Source organism: Musca autumnalis, unplaced genomic scaffold, assembly GCF_047663935.1.
Source record: "Musca autumnalis isolate F117 unplaced genomic scaffold, ASM4766393v1 scaffold_3, whole genome shotgun sequence".
NCBI lineage: Eukaryota > Metazoa > Arthropoda > Insecta > Diptera > Muscidae > Musca > Musca autumnalis.
Genome location: NW_027411866.1, coordinates 175,259,223 through 175,260,901, shown reverse-complemented (window position 1 = coordinate 175,260,901; position 1,679 = coordinate 175,259,223). Strand labels below are relative to the sequence as shown.

The 1,679-nt window shown below is 36.6% G+C and overlaps 1 protein-coding gene across 1 annotated transcript; it reads left to right on the top strand.

The window, feature by feature from the left end:
• Positions 1–498: 498 nt before the first annotated feature.
• LOC141398520 (uncharacterized) lies at positions 499–1,246 on the top strand. Its single transcript, XM_073975845.1, has 2 exons — positions 499–1,026; positions 1,086–1,246. Exons 1-2 carry the CDS (start codon positions 666–668, stop codon positions 1,097–1,099), a joined length of 375 nt encoding a protein of 124 aa, XP_073831946.1. The 5' UTR covers positions 499–665; the 3' UTR covers positions 1,100–1,246.
• Positions 1,247–1,679: the final 433 nt, after the last annotated feature.

Here is a 1,679-nt window from a genome sequence, read left to right as displayed (position 1 = left end):
AAGGATTAGCCAGAATATTTTTTCATATTTTTGTAGAAGACTAATCCGGTAAAAAACCAAACACATCATTTTTTCAAACTTGTCAAAATAATTATGCCGGGCACTGTATATGAATTTCAAACTAAATCTTTCGAAATCTGGGCATTGTAATTAATTTGAAAAGTTGCTTTATTTGGTTCCAAAACGACAGTTTTGGGTGAAATTTATGTATATTTCCCCGCTGAATATTATTAGCAACACAAGCAATCTACGTCAGCAATGTGCACCATCAAAATTAAAGATTAAACATTGTGTATTGTGTTAAACAACAACAAATTCCTCAATCGAAAGAACTACTTTACCAACCGACCAAGGTATGTGTCACAAAAGTTTCCCAAAATTCGTCCAATAACGGCAACTCCCTGATTTATTTTACGCTCTTCTGTTGACTTATAATACTATCTCTCTCACTGTCTTGAATGAGTAATTGGAGCTAAAGAAACAATCTGGAAATTGAAAAACAAATCTCAGCTTAAATTTATTTAACAACAGTGAACGCGCTTGGTTGTCAGATCAAAATAACAAACAGCAACGATTAGTTGTCGAAAGCACTTTCGAAAAGAAGCATCGTTTAAAGTTAAAGGCGCGAATACAATTTTAAAAAACACAAAACATTTCATTTCGACATGAAGTTCTTAATTGTTTGGACATTTTTGGCACTTATCTTGTTGTCGGCCACCAAGGCGGAGGAGGAGAAAAAAGATTGTGGTGATGCCGAAAAAGATGGAGCAGTTACTGCATGGTTTAAAAATGCCGGCTGTACTTTGAAACCATACGCAGACACAGTGACCAACAAGGCCAAGGAATTTGGTAGCACAGTTGCCCAGAAATATGACGAAGTTAAACACAAACTCACCGACAGTGATGAGAAACATGAAGATGCAGCAGCTGCTCCAGCCGCCGCCGCCGTTGTAACATCCACTGAGAAAGTTCCATTGGCTCCATTACCCGGAAGTGGTCATGAAGATGCCGCCAAAAGCAGCACAGGTGAGCATAAAATAAAGCCAGTCGTTCCAGACGCTATAGATGATCGTTTCCTTTTGCAGCAACTGGGGCATGATTGTCCACAAGGCCAAGTCCGCGATCACAGAAATCAGTGTCGTACCGGAGTGTAAATTGTTATTCTCTTTTTTGTTATTTTTTTATTTCTTCCCGATTTGTGTAAAATTAGTATAAATAAAACCTAAAAAGAATTGAAGTAAACATAGTAGTGTGTGTGTGACTTTAAACGAAAAATGGTTAAGTATAACGAAGAACAGTATCGATAGGCTGACAATAAAATTAAGTTGGCAACTGACTGTTGTTTACCGACATTGAACCCGTCGTGCATTGGGCAATGTGCACCTGCCATCACCAGAATAACCGGTTTGGAATATAAAAAAATTCGAAATTGTTCAAGCGGCAATGTGAATTACATATGTATGTATATGGGAAGGGCTTTTGCATTGACTTAACAATGAAAACACATCGAGTAGTATTTTTACGACTATATGGATTTTGTTAACAAAGAATAAAAAGGGTTGGGTAATACCGCAGTCTGATTTATAAATGTGTTAGGCACCTACATATATGGTTGAAAAAATATTGATCCAATGTTCTAGATGTTGTTTTTGTGTTAAGAATTGAAATAAAATAAATGA

What these genes read in the sequence shown, in the direction of transcription:
- LOC141398520 (XM_073975845.1), top strand. Translation starts at nt 666, where the DNA reads ATGAAGTTCTTAATTGTTTGGACATTTTTGGCACTTATCTTGTTGTCG.